General features: G+C 48.1%; 1 protein-coding gene across 2 annotated transcripts in view; it reads left to right on the top strand.

The window, feature by feature from the left end:
- RASGRF1 (Ras protein specific guanine nucleotide releasing factor 1) overlaps positions 1-19357 on the top strand; it is a 96180-nt gene that overhangs the window by 20086 nt on the left and 56737 nt on the right. The window contains exons 2-5 of one of the 2 annotated variants that reach the window (XM_073304567.1): positions 8146-8252; positions 9666-9813; positions 15481-15573; positions 16976-17229. In XM_073304567.1, coding sequence (XP_073160668.1) covers positions 8146-8252; positions 9666-9813; positions 15481-15573; positions 16976-17229 — 602 coding nt within the window. Of the gene's footprint in view, positions 1-8145; positions 8253-9665; positions 9814-15480; positions 15574-16975; positions 17230-19357 lie in introns of those variants that run through there. The other variant, XM_073304568.1, reaches the window with a different exon arrangement.

Here is a 19357-nt window from a genome sequence, read left to right as displayed (position 1 = left end):
CTCACCGATCAGCCGAGCATGCGGCATCCTGGGACTGCAGGGGTGGAGCAGGATTTCCCTGCAATTGCTCCTCCCGCTGCTGGGGGCTGCTGTGCTGCTGGTCACCAAAATAACCTGCAGGCGGACAGTCTCTCCTCTGCTCTCAGTGCTTCTGCTGCTGGGGCCACGAAACGTGGTGCGGAAGGAGGAATAGAGGGCAAGAGCTATGGTATGGGAGGGTGGGTCAGAGGAGAGAGGGATAGGAGGGAACCCAGGAGTCCTGAGCCTCACCATTCCTCTGATAGCACATCGATGTGGACTTATTGTTGCAACATAAACTTCCCAAAAGTATGAAAAATCATAATCTAGTCACCTGACACAAAACAGACAATTAATTAACAAGCAAGAAACCCCAAGAGACCAACAAACCAAACCAGCAATAGATTAAACATTGTTTAGAGCAGGCCCAGGCCCTATGCTTTGTACAGCAATACATTAGCTGCTGCTCAAAGCCTCAGTGACTTCTGTTTTTGCCTGTTGGCGTTTCTCGCGGAAGGTTAGTTAGAAATTACAAATGATGAATAAATTTGTAATTAATAGTTAAGGCCAGGCAGCGAATATAATAGCGGCAATCTAGCCCTATGGGCTACGGAACCCACTGGCAACGTGTGTGATGCTTGCTTCACATAGAAGCTAAGATTACTACGGCTACCCGTTACTCTCTGAGCTCAGATGGGAGAGTTCTGAGCTGTGGATCGAAATGTCCACATCCTGCTGATGACTCGTGTGGTTCCTCGTGACAGCATTTCTGTCTTTTTGGTAGTGGGTTTTAAAGTAGAAAATTACATTTAAAAAACCTGTGGTAAAAGAATGTTAAGGGTGCAAAGTGAAGCCCTCAGAAGCTAGGAAAGGCCAGAGTTAAGGTTGCCTGTGCAACGATTGGCGGGCGGGAGAAAATGCCTGACAGCGAGAGGCTTGAAGAGCTCGATCTGTTTAGCTCGTCACAATGCAGCCTAGATGACAGCGTCAAAGCGCCGTCACAGAGGAGATACTGGGAGCTAAAGGGTCTAGGAGAGGAAGGCAGAACAAGAGGCAAAGTCTGGAAGATAAAGCCAGACAAATTCAGATTAAATCCAAGGCACAACGTTTGAACAGTGAGGAGGATGAACAAACTCCCAAGGGAAGTGGGGATTCTCCAGCCCTTGGTGTCTTCACATCAAGACGGGCAGCTGGGGGATGCTGTTAACCAAACACAAGTTATTGGGCTCGCTGCAGGGGTAACTGAGGGAAATTCTGTGGCCTGTGATATCTACAATGCCATGATCCTGCCAATGCAGGCAGACACTTGTGCCTGTAGGGTGCCCTATGGGGCACAAAGGCCCACTTGTGTGGATCTGACTGTAGCATCGAGGCTCAGACAGTGCTTGCCGGGTTCCATCCCTAGCGCCAAGCGAGGTCAGAGGCTGTGACGTGTGGGAGCCTCAGCCCACAGTGTTAGCGTGCTCCTTTCAGAAATAATGCCAGGGTGTTGAGTTTGATGTGTGAGTGTGATACCAGAGAGGGATCCTAATTCAGTAAGAGAGAAAAGGTGGTGGGAGTTTTATTATTCAAACATAAAATAATTTCCTTCTTTCACATGCACCGTGCTTCCTGAGTTCTGTCTGGGAATAAATCCGTCAGAGTGGTACAATGAACCCCCAGGTATACGTTCCAGCAACTCCCTGAATTAGATTTTAATTGTATATGAACTGACTTTCACTGCTTCTAGCATGAGCAAAATCCTCTGGTCTAGTCACATGAGTGACTTCAGCCGACTGCCTGCCTGACGTGGGAAGATTTAGCCCCCATGTCTTCAAACCTGAAATTGGAACGCAAGGTACAATTACAGAGAGGATTTAAACTGCAATTCACTGGAGAAGTGAAACAAAAACCCCAAAGGTCCAACTATCAGAACCGGCCAAAAGACAGACACTGTAGGTGGAGTTCCCCACAGGAAAGTGCATTGCACACAAAGACATTTTTGATCCTGGCCCTGGCATGTGTCCCACTGTCCCTGAGCTGGCAAGGACTTGTGGCTAAAATCAGTGATAGGATGGTGGTCCAAGATAGATCCTCTTATGCTCATTTCAACCCCCTTGGTCCTGCTCCTCCCTGTTGTAGCCACGTGAAGGGGAAGCTTAGTGCCTGTCACTTGCACTCACACCGTCTTCTGGCTCCTGACATCTGACATGGATCCCAGCTACTTTATCTTTCATCTTCTTAAATCCTCACGCTTCAGGGCATAAACCAAGCTCCAAGAAATGAAACTGATTAAGGCAGATACTTCCCTGCAGGTAGGTCACCCATAATTGCCTCCTGCTGAATTTATTGCTCCTTCCTCTTAAGCAGTCGGTGCTGGCCAGTGTCAGAGACAGGAGAATGGGCTAGCTGGAGCCCTGCTGGGACCTGCTCTGGCAATTCCTACGTTCTTTCTGTTCCTCAGGGTGTAACTGGGACCCACTTGGGCTCCGTACCCATTGGTAGAGAGGAGGCAGGTAACCCTAAGGGGTTCCAACTTCCACCTCCTTGCATGTCCTGTCTAAATGTGGCCCTGTGTACGATACAGGAGAGGCAGCTTCTGGTGCTTCTCCAGCCCGTGAGGAGTGACGGGAGGAAAGCTCAAAGCTGTTCTAGTTCCTGGGACGAAGGCTGGTCACTGTGATGTGGGGCTTTGCTGGGCAGGGGTGTACAGTGCGGGGCTCCCAGGGCTCAGCGGGAATACAGGGGATCACTGGGGAACACAGAGTTGGACTGTGACCTGAACTGACCAATGCAGGGATGTTTCCTGGTTCAGCACAAGGGGCTAGAGCGGGGAACGTTAAGATAGCAGCATTCAGCTTTGACACTGCATGTTTGAGCCTTAAATGGGACTCTCCAGATTTTTGGACTCCTTAATTTTTTCCTGTAGGTTTTATGGTGTGTGTTTATCTTGAGGACACAGTAGGTGATGCCTCCCTTCCTCAAGTCAAGGCTGAACAAATGCCCCAGCTCCTAATCGCTGGGCCATTCACAGAATCATAGAATATTGGGGTTGGAAGGGACCTAGTCCAACCCCCTGCTCAAAGCAGGACCAATCCCCATCTCAAAAGAAAGCATTTAGGTACGTGTATGGCCCTCATCACCCCCGGATCTGAGCAGCTCCCAAACTGATATAAAGAACAACCAAAAGCTCTCTCTCTTCTCCACCTGTACAAGCAGCTTGAAAGACAGCAGAATGCATTCCTTCCACCTCTCCCTCCGGCTGCCCCATGCAAGCCAACGGTCAGAAGAGGCAGGAAAGCGAAGTCAAAGAAATACTTGCATGTCATTCTGAGCACAGTGTGGTCTCTTGTGGCACTGAGTTCCACCGTCCAGGCCCAACTCTTGTGAAAGGTTTCTCTCCCATGCTCTCAAACCTTCTCTCACTGCCTGACAGGTTCGTTGTGCCAGTGGAGTGTAGCTGGCATGGGAAGTCCTGGTTGCAGAGGGAGAGGCGATCTCTCCAGTAGCTCAAGCCATTCCCATGGTGGGCATTGACTAGCAGGACAGAGGTCTTGCACTAGCCTCGTTGCTCAGTGGGGAGCGATTGCAGAGAGCAGAGCACCTGGCTGTTGTGTTCGCGGAGACCCATGTTGCTGAGCAGAGAGGCTGCTGAGGTTGGTACCAGTTGGAGATGTTTAAGATGCTTTGGCTTCATGCGCAGATCTATGAGGTAAAACACTGGAGACCAGAGATCACAAAGGCATGAATCCCGGGGGCAGATCTGTGCCTGATGGGGTGAAGTGCAGACTTCTGGTCAGCTCTGGGTCACGAAGGGCATTTTCTGCAGCTGTGGCTATTTGAACATCCGGAAGCCCTGGGGCACCCAGAAGGGCACAGAGGCCGTGAACTGACTTTAGCATCATTAAAAATCCTATGGCATGATCAGCAGGAATGCTGAGTCTGTGAACTCCAGTGCCCCAGGCAAATGCTTACACAGGCAGTTATGTTCCTAGCCCATCGTACACCCCTCTCAAGTGCCCCGCATGGTGCAGGACATCCTGCATCTGCCCTGACTTGTAAAGTAGTCCTGTGGTCCCAAATTGCCATTGGGAAATCCTGCTCCAGCAACTGGACACACCCATGCCCGACAGCAGTGGTAGATCCCACCTCCGCCCTCTCTGCATGCACCGCACGTCACCCCACGTCCTTCCAGGACAGTGGGCAGCTGAGAAAGCTCTCCGTGGGGCTGCTGGGGACCAGGCTGGGCAGCAGGGGTGGGACAGGCCCCATGGGGAGGGGAGGGAGTTCTGACATGGGGAGAGGGTGGACTGGGGATCTCTGACACAAGGACGAATGGGGGGTAGGGAGGGACACAACACAATAACAGTGAGCATTAGCGCAAATGGACTTTTTATTTTGCTGTAAATAGTGGCTTTCTGCATAAAGTGTGCTGTGTGCACAGCATCCTGGTTTGGCTTCAGTATCAGAAGTTCCAGGTCATTTGTTGGTTTAATAAAACAGTGTGTTCAGTACAGAAAAAATGATGTTCCTCAGGGTCCCCCATTTCTGAGGCCAGGGGGTCAGAGCTGGACTGTAGGACTTACGTTCCCAGGCTGGTTTCAGCTGGGGAAGTTAATGTTCTCTTCTGTCTTTAACAGCTAGGTCCTGTTCTGTGTGCTGTGAAATAGCCACCATGCCCTTCCCCAGAGATAACCGCATTTCACTGCGGAGGAAGTGATCCCCATGTACAGCCTATAAAACAGGGCCAGTTCCATTGAGAGATGAGAAAAGAAAACCTCCATTTACATCTAGATGCTGTGAAAAGGCTCATTTCCATAGCTTTCAAAGCCTTCCTTTCGGTAGTTACATTTACAGTGTAATTATGTTGGAAGCTTAATTAAATTCCCAGAACGGTAAAATGTATCAGCTTTAAATCAAAGGCGCTGGAGTGGTGCTAGGCCCAGTTCGCTCACGCTCTCCCAGGCTTGTCACAAGTAACGTAGCAAACGCCACAGCAGGCCCCTGCGGGGCAGCACCCACAGATATAGAGGTCTGGCCTTGTGTCATTGGATCTGTAATTATTGGTGGGCAACTGCCCTAGCTGAAGCCTGTGTGCAAAGATCTAAGTCACGACCAAATCCTCTAGAAGAACAAGCTGGATGGCCTTGAGCCTCCAGCTGGAAAGAGTGCGACCGGCCCTAAGAAGGGGTATGGGTTTGCTCCTGAGTAAGGCAGCTGTCATCTTCTGCTGGAAAATCAGTTGTGACAGGCTTGCAGCTCTGCGTCCACGCCCCACGGAGCTTTGAGTTTAGACTCCATGGCAAAGCAGTGAGATGTTTTGCATGCATCAAGTGAGAACAATATCCCCTTCCTAACAGGGCAGCATGCCTGGGGGACGTGGGCAAAGCCGGCAGCCCTGCTGACAACATGGCCTGGCGGAGGAAGGGAGTTCCTGAGGGAAAGAGGGGGACTTTTTTTTTTCTTGCAAGCAAGATGCAAGAATACGTTGGAAGGATAAATCTTGTCCGTGGGATCAGCAGCGGAAAGGGACTCAGGGAGACATCTCAGGCGGAAAATTCTTCATGAGATGGTGGGAATAACCCGGCATTAGGTGGCGAAATCAGCGCAAGACTGCTGGCATTTTCAGAAAAGTTCTGGAGAGGTCACTGAATACATGCGAACTCTGAGGGGGGCGGGAAATGTCCTTTCCATGGCTGGTACAAAACACTGAAATGTTCTAAAGGCTTTGACTGCCAGAACCCCCGGGGTTCTGTGTGTTAGGTTCAGGCTGCAGCCACCTCTCCCCCACGCCATTGCGCACCCTTCCCTGCGCCGCGCACTGTAGCTAACACGCTAGAGCGGGTTTATGGTGCACATTCCTATTTCACTAGCTGGGGAGAGCTTCAGGACTAAGCTCTCTTGCAGATCTAGTTAGAGAACTGCAGCAGGTAGAGAAGGGCGACAGATTCCCACCTCTGAAAGGACCATGTGTTGGAGCATGTGAAGAGCCTGCCCCACCTGGAGCGATGTACAGGAAGTTCGCTCGGGGTCAGGAAGAAATAGAGCAGACCCTGTTGGTATCCAGTGATGCGCCAGTTACTGAGACAGGGTAGCCAGCCAAGCCGGCCTTGTTCTAGAGGACAGGCATCACTTCAGTCTTCCCACAGGTCTGTATAAACCAGCCACAGCAGACGGTTTGTGCAATACGCTCATGTGCTCTCTGCATCTGCCTGGAGCTGCAGGTCAAAGCCGCCTACAAACTCCGGGTAGCCCAGCACTCTGCTCCTGGCCTGGGAGCAACAAAGGCCTGTGCACAAGGCCCCGCCATTGCACTGGACTCCTTCATTTCTGAGCTGAATGAAGAGACCTCGTCCTAACCTACAAGGGCCAGGACTGGAGACGTCAGAGGCTGCCTCTCTATCCACGACGACCCACCAAGACGAGTGCTCTCTGCAGCCCGCTGCAGCTAGCCAAGCCCAGAATAAGGTTCTCAGACCTGGGGGCCCAGCGTTTCCAGCAGTGAGACCTGGCTTTGGGAATGCTGTAGAGAGGAGATCGGACTGAGGCCACACCTGTCCCAAGTCCTGGTTTAACTGAAAACCTCTCCTCTCCTCAGTAGTGACACCTGCCTCTGGCCACCCCAGGAGGTGCCTGTAATGGAAGTTAGGACAAAAAGAGAGAGTGGAGGAAGAGAAGGATCAGAACAGGCTGTGGGGGACGTGGGAATGGGGGCAGACGGAGTAGAGCACCTTTGGGGAACACTCAGGGCTGCCTTGTCCAGCACTTGGAATATCACTGTGATGAGCAACTTATGGCAGGTAGGTAGATAGGCATGCCTGACCCTGAGTGACCTTCAGTATACAGTTAGCACATTTCCCACAATAAACCCTTCTAACCAGGGAGAGAATTGCTGTGAAATGTGTGTGTCTTGTCTACTAGCTGACAAAAAATCCAAATTCAAAAATAAACGGCCATGGTCCATAACCGAGCTACTGTCTGCCTGTAATTACTGTACCCGCTTATGTGGCTCAATGGAATTTGTGCTAGCAGGCATCCTGTTACCTGGAGGTCTCGGAAATATTTAGACAAATCATAGAATCATAGAAGATTAGGGTTGAAAGAGACCTCAGGAGGTCATCTAGTCCAACCCGCTGCTCAAAGCAGGACTAACACAGACTAAATCATCCCAGCCAGGGCTTTGTCAAGCCAGGCCTTAAAAACCTCTGAGGATGGAGATTCTACCACCTCCCTAGGTAATACAAGTGAGTAAGCTGCAAGCTGTTAGTTTTTTGCAGAGATCTCTGTTAATTCAGGTTTCTTGCTAAACTTTACTACAGACCAGAAGCTAATGGCAGAATGAGCATGTTCTAACAGGGTTTGTATGAGTTCGGTGTAGTGTCTGACATTAGAGTACATTACCTGTTTCCTAGGAGACAACAGGAAAGTTCATGAACAGCGAAATCCTGGTTCCTGTGCTGGCTGCCACCATGATCACAATTAACACAAATACTGTAAATGTCAAGGGAAGCTAAATATAGTTAGTGCGCTGAGTCTTATTGTGCTGTTGGCCATTTGAGCCTTGCTCTCTGCTGCAGGCACATGGAGTGGGGCCTGCACTGAATGTCAAACCAAAGTCAAGGCATCAGGGATTGAGTTTAGGACACGCTGTGCCATGGTACGTCCATGGTCATGCCTCTCACTTCCATTCGCACGTAGGCAATGGCTAAAGGCCAGGCTGAGATTCCCCAAGCCTGCCACAGGGGATTGCCGTTTGTACCCCCCTGTGCCAGCTCGGCCCCAGGGGCCAGGGTGAGGTTTACTCCGAGAAGCACTCACCTGGCTTCTCTCCTGGGTAGCTGCAAGCGGCTCACCCTGAATGTATATGGCAGATTCTATTTGCCAGTAACAGAATTCAGTCGGACCCTCTTCCCTGCCTCTTTCTCATTTCCACCTTCATTCCCACGTACAACGTGCTGACCTGGCCTTCCCACCGGGCGCCACTCTCTTGTCTGACGCTTTGGGTCCAATATATCTGTTTCGCAGGCTCTTCTTAGGCAATATTTCAATGAGCTTCGTAACGAAATGAAACGTGGATGATCATAAAGTAAAAGCTCTGTTCCTAGTGACCCTGGTATGTTGGTAATCGTAGTATCTTTCTTTTTGCAGCATTATTTTACGGTTAGTTTCAACCATGACAATCAGAAAACCCTGGAGCTGAGGACAGAGGATGCCAAAGACTGTGACGAATGGGTAGCAGCGATAACTCACGCAAGGTATCACCTTCTGAAATCGCAAATGCCAAGTGACCTGGAGCATTTGGCTGCCAGGTGCAGAGCAGCAGTTTCAGAGTCCAAACAGGAGTGCTGTTCAGTTAATGGAAAACGATGGTTTGGTGAAGGGGCCTAAATTGTCACAACTCCCTGCTGCTTAAACAAGCTGCAGTTGGTCAACCTGGGGCTTGCTCTTGCAAGAGGCCGCTGGTGTCACTGGGAGTTGCGGGAGTGCGGCAGCTTCATGGGAGCAGAAATGTGTGTGTGTGCAGGAGGCCCAGCTTCAAACCCTACTGCCCTGGGGGAGCAAGAATTCTAAGGGCCTGATCCTGCAAGCTGCTCTGTGTGGATGGATTCCAGGTAGGTGCACCCACAGGCAGAAGCTGGCAGAATCTGGCCCAGGTTAATAGTTGCCTCTCTCTGACCCGACTGACTGGCCAATGGATTAGACCCAACTTTGGTTTCAGAAAAAGTTACTTAATTTTTGTTCTGATCTAAAGAAAATCTGCAAAGAGCAAAGATGAAAGAATAGCATTGGACAGAAAGAGATACTCAAAGCCCATGTTCTCCTGGTTTGAAAAGGGGAATGCAGCTCATTTACAATTTTTGGGTGGGAGAGTCCGTGTGGCCAGCAGCCTGCATCGCTAAGGAGAAATACCCAGGCTGGGGATGGGGGGAGAAGATGTATAGTATTTGTGGGATGTTGGATAAACCTGTCTGGTGCAGTCTCTTAACAAAGGTGGATGTTTGTAAGAAAAGCAAGAGACAGCGACTTCCCTTCTGCTAAATTCATGGAACTTGACTGGCAGCTGTGATGGGAGAGGGGAATCTGGCCCTGAACGTTTTAATCTCTTTGCCACGTCTCTAGAAGTCACACGCTCTCTGGGTTTGATTCAGGTTCAGATGCTGATGCCTCTCACTTGTCATCAGTTCTGACTGAGTGTGTGCAGCCAGGCATTTCCGCACCCCATGTCAGAGAAGGGCATTTGCCCGGCGGAAGAGGCTTCTTGCCTGGTGATAAGGAGCTAGGAAACACTGGAGTAGTGGCCCTGATCCTGCGTAGCTTTACTCATACGAGTAACCTCATCAGAATCACGTGAGCAAAGTTATGCACGTTCTTAAGTGTCTGCAGGATCAGAACCAGCAGAGCCAGATCCCGCATGACTTAGTCTGGCAAAGCTTTCGACCAGCTTCAACAAGCCCTTGGCCTGAGCAAGGCTTGCAGGGTCAGATCTGTAGAATATTCCTCGCTGGCGGAGCGTCCAGTGGTTCCTGAGCCCCTCGCCTGTAGTGGGCTGGTGTCCGTAACCGCAGGTACCATAGCACAGACTGAGCAAGCAGCAGAGAATAGAGAGCAAGGAGGTAAAGGAGGATGGAAGGGAAGGAAACATTTTAACTGATGTGTCTATATAACAGTTATAGGAATCTTGCTACAGAGCATGAAGCTTTAATGCAGAAGTACCTCCATTTACTTCAGATTGTGGAAACCGAGAAAACTGTTGCCAAGCAACTAAGACAACAGATTGAAGATGGGGAAATCGAGATTGAACGTCTGAAATCGGAGGTAAAGAGCCCAACTCTCCAATGATACCGATCATTCTGAATTCAAAGCAAGAGGCACTGTTGTTTCATTTCCAGTAGGTTACTGGAAACATGCAGGTCACTTGGTTATATGGGTGTATTTATCACCTCATTTATTCTGGCATAAAGGTGAGAGAAAAGGACCATAGTCATTGATGGAGTCATTGGATGCAGTTACACCAGGAAGAGGATTTGGCCCTATGCGTTTATATTGTCCTACAAATTCTCCTACTCAGGGTCCCTGCAGTGGGTTGTCAAGGTGTTTTCTAGTGTCATTGCAGTGTTGGTCTAGCTGTATTGGTCCAAGTACATTAGAAAGATGCCCACCAGGTGTTTCTAGGGTCATGAAATTTTCAGCAGAATCTGCGATCCCATCTGAACCAATGACCTCTCTGACTCTCCCCTGCCCTGCCCCTTGTGTGGTTATTTACAGCAGTGCAAAGGAGCTGTAAAACATTCTCTTTTGGAATTGGAGGCATGCCACGCCCATTTTGCAGTTACTTTACACCGTTGCCAGTGACCACAAGAGCTACAAGGCAGTGAAAATTCTGCACTGTTTCTAGCAATTAGGGGCAGCCGTTCAGCCTGTTGGATGCATGCTTCTGCCTAATGCCTGGAATAGAAGGCCTGTTTGGGCTGCATGTAACACATAGGTGAGTGATTTTAAAAAGTGACTATATTTTACAGGTCAAGGTTAACGCTGGTGGTTTGAGGTGGTGGGTGGAGAAAAGTAGAGAATTCCTGTGTTATTTTTGCCCGTTGTTCTATGTAACCCAATAATTAGATGTCCATTTACAGTAAAAACTTTCATAAAGAAGTCAACAATTAGGTGGCTAGAAAGAAGGAAAAGGAAAAAACATGAAAATGGATATGATCTGCTGTTTCTAGGGCCAGGTCAAGCTTTGTAAGTGACTCTCCCTTTGCTATATACAAACTGCCATGACGTTGGTACCTAAATACATTCAGGGCAATTCATGTTAATGAATGCTTTACATTACATTGACAATTCACTAAGACTAAGCAAGTGGCTTTGAAAAGAGAGCAGCTCTGAAAACGTTTCTAAGTGCTGCACTGCCTTTACCACATTGCAGCTGTGGCATATGCATCAACTTAATGCCCTGTAATTGTAAATGTGCAGGATACAGCAGGAATAGAGACAATGGAAATTAAAACATGCAAAGCAGCAAAACACAAAAATTATTCAGCAGAGCAATACTGAATACGAAAGGGGGAAATCATTAACGTAATTTAGACTGAAGGCAAAAGTCTGGGGATCTGTTATACTTTATATATTTGCCTCTATTGTTAAGAGTGTAAACATATGGGGATGTATGTTCCCCAACTTGGCATCCCATTAATGATATCATGAGCTGTAGAGATGACTAAGGGGAGAATTACACCTCATAAGCTCAGTTCCATATCTCTTGTTTTACCATTTTTAATAGATTTTTAAGCTGATGGTGTTGTAATAATCAAGGTGAACCAGTAGGTGGCACTCTTCCTTGAGCCCCTACTGACTACCGGCCCACTCTTACCGTACAGTGCTGGATCACTTCGGGATGAGTCATAACTGGAGGAGAGCGGGAAACCGTTTTCTTCTCCTGCAAGAATTTTCGAGATTTAGAAGAGGGTTCCCATCCCAAACCGGCATGAAAATCCGGCAGCTCGAAAATAGTCACGAACCAATGCGCTGAACGTTTATTGGATCAGGTCAATCAAAAGGGAATGTTTTAATAATTTCAAAATGTTTGGTTTACATTTTGCCCTTTCTGTATTTTTTACCTTTTTTTAGTAAAAATTACCTAAAATTTCGAAACAAAAAGTTGTGCTGAACCGAAAACAAAACTGTTCAGTTAGAAAATGTCCAAGTGGGACGCTTTGACATCTCTGAAACTTTGTTAAAACAAAGTTCCGATTGGGAGAGTGGTTGAAACGGAACCTTTTTTGGACAATCCCTGACCCACTCTGGTCCTAGCACTCGAGACGCTAGCCGGGAGGGTTGTTAACGATCCCATGGCAGTATTCTAGGCAAAAGAGTCAGCCCTGGGATCCTGGTTACTTGGGATACTGATTCTTCCTTTTTACATTTTAATGATGCTTGACTACAAAAGTCTCTGGGTGCCTGTGCACCAGCACCCCCCCAAAGTAATCAAAGGGACTCCCTCTCCCCCAGAAACTATGCCCACCCACCTCCCAGCCAGCAGCCCAAGGACAGAGAGAAGCTCTGGGCCACATCCTACAAATTAACAAACTCTGTCGGAGCAGCAGGGGGAGAGAACTTCATAGCTGAGGGGCTTTGCCACCAAGAACGCTTGGTCACCAGCTGCCTTGCCCTGAAATCTGGTGCCTGGTAGCTCAGTTTCCCCCCCCCCCCCCGAGTTTTCCCCTAGCAAGGGGCTCTCTGTGCAGTGCCTAAAGCAGAGCCAGCATCTCAGCCAGGACCCTGGGCTTTAGAGATCAGTGCAACACTTTGAATTACACCCAGAACTGAACAGGCCTGCAGAGCAGCTGGCAAAATAATTACAGCTAACAAAACTGGGGTGTCCTGGGCTGTCTGTGGCTGGTTCCACTATGCAGGGCTGGCAGTGAGAAAAACACACTCCACTCTCTGGACCCTGGGCGCAAGCTGGTGCTTGCCAAAGGCAGAGAAGTGAGCTCTTCTGAAACACCCGGATGAGTCCGGCATAAACGTCACCTCTGCAAGGGTTATCTTGCAATATGCAAAGAGGGAGTAAGTGCCATCCGCAGTACCCTCCATTTGGGGGCAGGATTTTTACGAGAATGTCACTGAGTCCCAGGCCTGCAGTTGGATCCACCGGGGGGCAAGTGCGCACACTGCAGGACAGAAAGGCCGAGCTGACCCTGAGGAGCTCTGGAAAAACAACCCCACGGTCCGGTGTACTGAGATTTTGTAATGCAGGCTTTATTATTTATAATCACCAATTCCTAAGTGTTAGCACTTGGAATTAAAAACAGCTGGCTGGTGTTGAACCCCTGAGGCCTGATAGAGATGGTAAATGAAACCCTATGGACCCATGGCAGTTGTTAAATAAAAATACAGCTGTTACCGCTCTCCGAAGCGATGGATGAAGTGAGCTCTCCTAATATCCATTTTCTGCTGTTAATCTCAGCTGGGTCAAGTTTTCCATCCCGCCTGTCCCTGGCGATAAAGGCCTCAGTGATAATTATTGACATTTTAATAAGGCAAATATGGGAGTTGTGTGCAAACCCTAAAATTGGCCAAGGGATTATGGATTAAAAATGCCAAGCAATCAATAATCTAGGAACTGGCCAAGTGCTAGCAGTTAATTAGCACTTCCCTGAGCCCAAATGCATTTGATTTTACCTTGTGGTTTTTTTCCCCTCTTCCGTGTTCTTTGAAGTAGAGATCAAATAATCAGCTTCTGCTTTAATGTGCAAATTCTGCTTACTTGATTTAAAAAAGAAAGAAAAGAAAACCCAGCCCTTTCCCACACTGTGTATTAGTTAGATGATTTAAGCCTCGCTCCCAGCTCGGAGAAGTAATTTCACCCATTAGATTGTAGGAAATCTGAAATAATTCAGTTTTGTCATTAATGTGCTGTCTTTGATAAATTCTAATTATTAATTAATTATGCCGTTTTGCGGCTGGCCCTGTGGTGCAGTTGGCAGAGCTGAGGAGACCTGCTTCCAAGTGAGGCATCTGCTATTCTGGAGCCAAACCTTAGAACTCCTGTTGCTCGGCCTAGCAAGGGGCTGGGAGCATTGTGGAAGAGATACTCAGGCCAGATCCTGCATAGTTCTGATTGCTTCCGAGTAGTGCTGAACCCCAGCAGCTCAGAGAACGCAAGGGCGCTTGGGACCTCTTGGGAGCGCTCAGCACTTTGCAGGTTTGGGCCCTTAGGCCCAAATTCAGAAAAACATCCTTGTTCAGCAACGCGCTTGAGGAGGCGCATAAGTCGAGTGGATTGAAACATATACTTAAAGTTAAGCACATGCTGCTTTCCTGAATGAAATGCTTCGCGCTAGAGCAGAGCGGTGGCAGTCTGGGTCGCTCTGTACGAACGGCTGCAGCTGGCTGTGCAGTGAAAATTCAGCTGCAAAACGACCTGTTGCCTGTCAGTCATAAAACAAGGACTGGAAAGGGAGATTTGAAAAGTAAAAGAGGGCCCTGGAAGGACGGGAAAGAACAACTCTGCTTCATCTTGTCTTTCCTTTGAATCAGCAATTCCTTGGCTTGGAAAGCCCCATACCCATACGGAAAGGCCGGATAGAATTGGATAGAGAATGTTACCACCTTGCTGTAGCGTTTTTCATGCAGCCTATCGAAGTCTATTGCAGAAGTGCAATTTCTTTAGGTTGGTTTAAAATTCTGTAGAGAGGCACCCCATTCCGTATTAAATTCTATATGTTAAAAATCACTTCTATAGGAACCTATTTAATTTCTATAGGGGTTACTGATTTCATCCCTAGTAAATTCTATAGGGCTTTATAGGGATATGGAAGAAATGTTTCCTGTTAGGGATACAGCAGGTGTTCTGTCAAGATCCCAATTGCCCAAGATTCTAACCGCTTTGTCAGAATGGTCTTGGCACAGTTCAAACCCTGGAGAAGGCCTGTTTTGGATATTCACACAGTTGCCCCCATGTGACAGAAGCTATTTCAATTTCAAACTCCACCCACCTTCTTCTGCCTCTCCTCTCTTGTCCTGAGATGATGTTCTCCGCCTCCTTGCACTGGTGACCCCCCAGTAACCCAGCGTATTGCTGTTTTGCACCATAGTCACCCCGTTCCCAATACTAGGACAGCACATTGAATAGAGCAAGTTGATTCCTTGTTGGAAACTCTTTTAATTTTAATTTTAGTTTTATTTGACAAAATTGAAAAAAGTCAATTTTTTTTCAGTTTTGTTCTTTGAATTATGGTGTTTTCTCTCCCCCCCCCATTCCCTCTTTTCCTGCCCCGTTTTCAGTGACAAGATGGGGGAAGGAGAAGGGAAGGGAGGAAGATTTTTTTTAAAAACTGAAATTATTTTGACAATGAAAATTTAATAGCCTAAAATGTTCCATATAAATGTTCATGCAAAATGGTGAATAAATGAAAACTTGTTCATTTTTGAAAGGTGCAGGATGAAAGTGACTTGAGAATTTTCTGCAATTTCTTCCCACCCTATTTCTTGACAAGCTCTGTCTGGAGACTTTATCATAGAGCAGGTGCCCAGTTTTGCATTTGGTATCTGGCAACGTTTCTAGCCTAGAACTGTTACATGCTATTTCCCATTTTTTAAAATATCTTGGATAAAATGTGTTCAACCCATATTTCAGATACATTCTGATACATACAACTGGTTTATTTTGTTGATCTTTACGATACTCTTGTTGTCTTTTCATCAGTGCATCCGTAGTGCTTTCTCATTAAAGGCAGAATCAACACAATCTATTACATTGTAATTTAAAATGGAATCAGGGCTAGATCTCAGCACTGCACGGGAGTCGAATGACTTTATCACGATTCACTTCTGACCCTTGGAGTTACTGGCTGGTGCCTGCATGTAACTGGGGACAGGACTTAGCTCACACATGTCTTTTCACTTCCCGCGCTTGTGTACCGAGATGTCTCGCAGTGCCGGTGTTGGACCTGTTGGTCAGCGTGTTTTCCTGTGTGTTTGTAGATTGCCTCCTTGCTTAAAGATAACGAGCGCATCCAGTCCACTCAGAGCAGTGTGCCAAATGACGATGACAGCGATATCAAGAAAATCAAAAAGGTTTGTTTTGTCGTGTTAAAGACGTTCGCAGAAGTTGTGACTAAACCCTGGCACTGGGTACTTGCTAATGGCCTTTAAGGAGCTGTGACGTGAACACTTGACTTGAAATTTATTTCAGGGAGTGAAGCTTGGTCTTTGCTACCTGTTTGGGTGTTGCCTGGGCTGGGCTGTTCGACGAGCCGTCCCCACTCTATGAATTCATGAAGGAGAATGTGCACCACTGCTCTGCAAAGCTTTATGTTAATTGTCTCTGTCTTCTTCAGTACTGACCCCTTCTGCTGTTGGCGTGGGCACCTCACTGCCCTAATGGTGCCAGCACCTAGATGAATAGCCCCGTCTTAAATCTTGCCACATCCGTGCAGTGGGGACCTGTGAAAAGCAGGATTCCCTACAGGCAGAGATTTACAGACTGCGAGATGCTGCAAGGAAATTGTGTTAGAATGGATTATTCCTTGCAGAGAACAAATAGTCCTTTAAAGCAATCACTATTTGTTATACAGCCTGCTCTAATATTTCTAAAGCTACCAGCAGAAAAGGAGTTAAATCTGACCATTGCAGGAGAGCATCTTGGGCTAACTACATCTTGCACACAAAATCATCACCGTCTCTTCTTGGGGTCAGTTTCACCTGCACAGAAACCTGGTCCTGCAGTTACTCCACCTCCATGGAGAACTCCCACTGACTGCAGTTAGAGTGACACATGTACAGGAGAAGGAGTCCTGGCCATGCCCCCACCAGTGCAGAGCTGTTGAGTTGTTGGGATGCCTTTGTTTGTTGTGTAGGAGATTTCAGCCTTAAAACATTGCACTTTCAGGTTTAAGTGGGTGTGCGGGGCTGGCTGCATATATCTGTCTGTGGCTAGATCTAGATACAGATTTGGGTATATTCCAAAAGCTTTTTGTTTTTAACTTAGCAAATCTGTCTCTGTGTGCGCACAAACCTACTGGTTGATCAGTTAATTGGTAGATGGACAGATGGACAGATATGTGTTAGGTACTGGGTTGGTTGGGTATTTTCATACCCTGACAGTCCTGCTGACAGTATAAGGCGCTGTACTTTTTACATGTGCAGTGGAAGGGGCAAATGTTAATGGGGTTTTCTTTTCATTTAATAGTGAGACTTACATTCATCTTTGTAAAAGGAGAAAGAGGCGATCTCATTTAAATGAGTTATTGTTCATTTCCCTGCAGCGAGGACATACCGAAGTACAGATAACAGAAACCGTTATGAACGGTTCAGCACAAAGCCCCATGAACATCATTAGCAAATGTATTGAGGTAGAACTGCCACACAATGGTCTGTTAATAGAAGAGCTTTTTGGTCTTTGCACCTAAACTGCTGCATAAATGCTAGCCCAGGCTATCGTGTAAAACCCCTAATGAGATTGTCAATCTGTTAACAGGTCCAGAGCTTTCTACGGGGCTGGCTATGCAGGAGAAAATGGAAGACGATCATTCAGGACTATATCCGATCTCCTCACGCTGACAGCATGAGGAAAAGGAACCAGGTTGTCTTCAGCATGCTGGAGGCAGAAGCAGAATACGTTCAACAGCTGCACATTCTGGTCAACAACTTCCTTCGCCCGCTGAGGATGGCAGCGAGCTCCAAGAAACCTCCCATCACCCACGATGATGTCAGCAGCATATTCCTGAACAGGTGAGCACCGTTCTTGGATGACCCATGCTCAGAGGAAGCTGGCGGTGTACTGACGGTAACGGGACAGGATGCAAAGGAAGCGGGGGTATATGCCCAGTCCCCCCTTCACAACTGGCTGCTTGGTGATTGCAGGCACTTTTGCTGGGTTTAGAGCACTTGGTGTCGGTGACTGTCCAACCAGGGAGCACGTTCCTGCGTCAGGGAGGTCAGGGTTGTCAATGGATTCACTAGACCTGCCATGGGATTTTGGTCACTCTGATGAGCGCCTGCAGGCCTGGGCAGTGCCCGGCAATGTTCCCGACGGAGGGACTCCTTGACAGAGCTCTCTGCAGCTAAGCATTCAGAGTCACCCCTAAGGGTGCTCTTTCTCTCGGGAGCAGGGGTTTCAGAGGCCTGGGGAGAATGAGCGGGAGAATACAAGGAGACTCTTGGCCCCCCTCTTGCCTAGCCTGTCACCTACATTAGGCCTTTTCTGCATGGGACCAGATTTAGGAGTTTCTCAGCTCACCTACCCATCCCCCAGTCCTCTTCTTACTTATCCAGAAACAACTTCCAGTGTTCCACACGGGGGAGCATGAGGCCAGGTGATGAACAAATAGCCCAGGCCTTGAAGAGCAAATAAATAGAGGAATCAGCTTCCCTGATTTGCTATAAGGTGCTTCTCATACCTAAGGTTTCCCCTAGTTTTTGGATGGCTCCAGGGCTTACATCAATCCCACCCACGTTCCAAGCGTAAAAAAGTTTCCTTACGGCTCTGCTCCCTGCAGTAAGGGTGGGTGCCTGGTATCTAACTAGAAAAATGTCAGTCAACTCCCTGCCACAGGAAGAAATCCAAATGTGCAAAGGGTCTGTTGTGCACAGAGGAGCCATACAGTGAAATCTCTCAGCAGCGACTGTGTGTTCATGCACTCATTGAAAACGGGAAGTGCTACGGATCCTTGTTTTTCAAAAGAGTTGAGTTCTGTGCCAGCTGCTCTGTCCTGAGACAATGGGATGTGCACCGGGACTGACAGCTGAAGGAGCTAAGTTAGATTGCTTTGGTTTCCCATTGGCTTAGGCAAGAGAGCTGAGGTTATCTCTGTATAATGAATGGGTCACTGAGGAAAAGGAACCAGGTTATCTTCAGCATGCTGGAGGCAGAAGCAGAATACGTTCAACAGCTGCACAGAAGAAAAAGGGAAGGAGAGAACATACTATCTGGGAGATGTTTTGTGTAGAGAGAGCAGGTGTAATCCCTCACCTGCGGTCTGCATAATGCTCTGTGCTTTGAGCGATGCTGTAGGTCAGAGCCACCATGAACTGCACAGAGCCCAATCCATCCACAGGCCCTGGCTGAGGAGGAAGAATTAAGATGCGTAAATCCGGCCTGGGCCAAACAAAGGCATTGCCAAGTGTGTCTCTGTGACATGCCAGGTTTAACAGTAGCAATCCCTGCTGAATCCTGCATGAGGACATCGACTCTCGGACAGATCGTAATACAAAGTCCTACTCTAGAGCTGGTCTTGCTAGAGAGAACGGAAACCCGCCATGGCCAACATCTGCCCGATGGGTAACATCTGGTGTGCGACATCCCCTAGAGCACAGTTCAACTCCTCGGCGGTTGGGGTACAAAGCTCTTTCAATAGAGTCGTTCCTGGCTCACTCCTTTAAGGTTCCCAGTGGATACGCTCAGTCCGATGTCAGCCTTAGCAGGCCCCTGGTGTGGGAGGGAAAGTTTAGCACTATGTTACTATTTACTACACAAGTTGATCATCTGTCTCCCCCTCCCTCCCCTCCACCTCCTACTGTACCCCCAGAAACCTCCTACTCTCCCTGTCTGGGTTGTCAGTCCAACTGACCTAGGAAGAGAGGGGAGAGACGTAGAAACCCCAACCCAGCATCAGTGTTATTTTCCCAAGGGCCCGTCAGAATTCAGTGCTGGTTTAAGGTGCTGATACCCGAGTGGTTTTGTTCTGGCTATTTACTTTCACGGATCATGTGACAGAAAATGGTTCAGCAGGAAGCAAGGAGAGACTCTGCAAGGCCTGTGAGGGAGGTGGTCTAGTCTGGGAGAGCAGAACTTCGCACTGGCTGCTGTCGGGTTTGTCCATTGACGGGCTGAACTAACTAACCTAGGGAAAGAAAAATC

Source organism: Lepidochelys kempii, chromosome 10 (genome assembly GCF_965140265.1).
Source record: "Lepidochelys kempii isolate rLepKem1 chromosome 10, rLepKem1.hap2, whole genome shotgun sequence".
Taxonomy (NCBI): domain Eukaryota; kingdom Metazoa; phylum Chordata; order Testudines; family Cheloniidae; genus Lepidochelys; species Lepidochelys kempii.
This window is presented reverse-complemented; position numbering and strand designations above follow the sequence as displayed.